The sequence below is a fragment of the Gossypium hirsutum genome, chromosome A07, assembly GCF_007990345.1.
Source record: "Gossypium hirsutum isolate 1008001.06 chromosome A07, Gossypium_hirsutum_v2.1, whole genome shotgun sequence".
NCBI classification, from domain to species: Eukaryota; Viridiplantae; Streptophyta; class Magnoliopsida; order Malvales; family Malvaceae; genus Gossypium; species Gossypium hirsutum.
The window spans coordinates 2,648,177-2,650,286 of NC_053430.1; the positions used below are offsets into that span (position 1 = coordinate 2,648,177).

The 2,110-nt window shown below is 34.8% G+C and overlaps 1 protein-coding gene across 2 annotated transcripts; it reads right to left on the bottom strand.

Annotated features, from left to right (window-relative positions):
- LOC107929872 (transcription factor MYB36) lies at positions 1–1,815 on the bottom strand. Of its 2 annotated transcripts, XM_041117159.1 has the most exons (4): positions 1,458–1,815; positions 927–1,056; positions 431–837; positions 1–331 (listed from the first exon to the last, which is right to left on the bottom strand). In XM_041117159.1, the coding sequence occupies exons 1-4, from the start codon at positions 1,591–1,593 to the stop codon at positions 252–254; spliced, it is 753 nt and encodes a 250-aa protein (XP_040973093.1). In that variant the 5' UTR covers positions 1,594–1,815; the 3' UTR covers positions 1–251. The 2 variants fall into 2 exon arrangements, with proteins under 2 accessions (XP_040973093.1, XP_016716894.1); XM_016861405.2 differs by having other exon boundaries at positions 1–837.
- Between the last annotated feature and the right edge of the window lie 295 nt (positions 1,816–2,110).

The window sequence follows — 2,110 nt, forward strand, 5'->3', positions numbered from 1 at the left end:
TATAAAATCAACATCTGAGATTAAATTAAAGCTACAATGACTTGACTTTGAATCAGACATAGGTTAATATAATCATTTTTGCTTATCTACACAAAACCTAATCTTCCAAATCATCATCATAATAATAAAGCATGTGGAAAGAAAATTCTTAAAAAAATATATAAACATATATATTGTATCCAATCATCTCCTCTCCTTTTCACATGGCTTTTGATCTTTTGTTGTAGGCGGCAAGCATTTAATTTTGTGGCTCAATAAGGGTTAGTAGCAACACTTTGATTCAGTCCTTGGCTAGTCTTTAAATCACCATGGGAGAACTCAAAGCTTGGACCTGCAAGGACGCCATTGACGAATTCATAAGGGAACTCATAGCTGAACTGTTGATCATCCATCAAAATAATACTCCCCGTATCTTCACCATATCCATTACCAGTAGAATCCGACAAGGCGGATCCTTCTTGAGAGGAGGAGACAACAACGATGTTGTTGTGACTGTTGTCCAAATTCGGACCTGATTGTGACAGATTGGTGATCGTGTCTGGAGTTGAAAACTGCATGACTGGGTCTAAACCCATGTTTTGTGAAGTACTACTATTACTGACAGAGAATCCATAGCTAACATCAGAAAAAATCGGCAGTGAAGTAGTTGAGTAATCAAGATTGTAAGGCAGTGGTTGAGTTGGGATATTGTTGTTGTTAGCATTTAATAATCCGCCATTGTTGTCCACATTAAAGCTTGATTTCCCTGCAAGTAGCTTCTTCTTTAACTTAGTGTTCCAATAGTTTTTCACATCATTGTCGGTTCTTCCAGGGAGTTGAGAAGCTATCAAAGACCACCTAACAAGAATCATAAATGTCTTAAATTATAAAAAAATGCCGACATTTGAATAAGTTAACAAGAAACTTTAAGACAAAAACGAACTTGCCTGCTTCCCATTTGACTATAAAGAGAGCATATAATGTTGTCTTCCTCTTCGGTAAAACCTCCATGTTTGATGTCTGGTCTGAGATAATTAAGCCATCGTAATCGGCAACTCTTGCCACATCTCTTAAGGCCTATAAAAGAATGACAAAGACAAACAAGAACCAAAAAAAAAAAAAAACATTTCAACGTTTTTCTTACAGACAAACGTGAAAACCAAGAGTTGAAGCTGCCTGCTTCAATTAAAACAAATTTTACATATCTTTTACTGTTTTCTCTCTTTGATGATCAAAAAAGTTAAACCAGGATAGAACCTGAGACTAAAAAGGAATAAAATACCCAGACATGAAAACAGTACTTTGAACAAAGATCATGCAACAAGGAGACAAAACACAGTGGCCAGTCCTTTTTTTTTTTTTTAATTTCTTGCAGGAGAAAAAGTACGGTAATTATTAACAGTCAAAAAATTGTAAATAAAACGATGAAACAGTCTTTTTAAACCCTCATTTGGGTGAAATGGGTTTGATGGATATACCAGCTTTAAGGGGCAAAGCGATCCAGTTACCACCTGTGCCATGGCTCTGAACATAGTTTTTGAGGGTGGCGTCTTCTTCAGGAGACCAAGGGCCTCTCTTCACGTTAGCTTTGTCACAGCATGGAGCTCTCCCCATGCCTACTTAGCTCCTTCACTACCACTACTGTGTGACCTTAAAAAACAAACAAACAAAAAAAAAGACAGGCCAAAGACAGAATAAATTAAACACTCAGAGAGAGACTGAGAGGGAAAGAAAAAAAGAAAGAGAGAGAGGAGAATTGAGACACGCAAAGGGGGGTTTCAAAAGAGACAGTGGGCACCTCTTATGGTGAATTTGGGGTTTATAATATTGGTGGCTGCCTCCCCCTCCCTATTTTCCTTTGCATACCACTTGACTTTGTATGACTATTTTCTTTGGAATTTTATTTCCAAACATTAATCCATTAATAAAATAATAATGAATTATTAAAATATTTAAAACCATTTGGAGAATAAAAATTTTACTATTATTTTTTTTTACTTTGTGGTTTTTTGGTTAAAATTATCATAAGTCCCTGTACATTTATTTCATAAAATTTAGTTCCTTAATTTTTATATTTTAAAATTTAAAGTTCAATTGTTTTTTGTATTCTATTAAATGAGTTTTTTATTTT

What these genes read in the sequence shown, in the direction of transcription:
- LOC107929872 (XM_016861405.2), bottom strand. Translation starts at nt 1,593, where the DNA reads ATGGGGAGAGCTCCATGCTGTGACAAAGCTAACGTGAAGAGAGGCCCT. An exon ending in CGCTTTGCCCCTTAAAGCTG is followed by an intron (nt 1,057 to 1,457) that starts GTATATCCATCA and finishes ATTCTTTTATAG; the next exon opens with GCCTTAAGAGATGTGGCAAG. An exon ending in TATAGTCAAATGGGAAGCAG is followed by an intron (nt 838 to 926) that starts GCAAGTTCGTTT and finishes GATTCTTGTTAG; the next exon opens with GTGGTCTTTGATAGCTTCTC.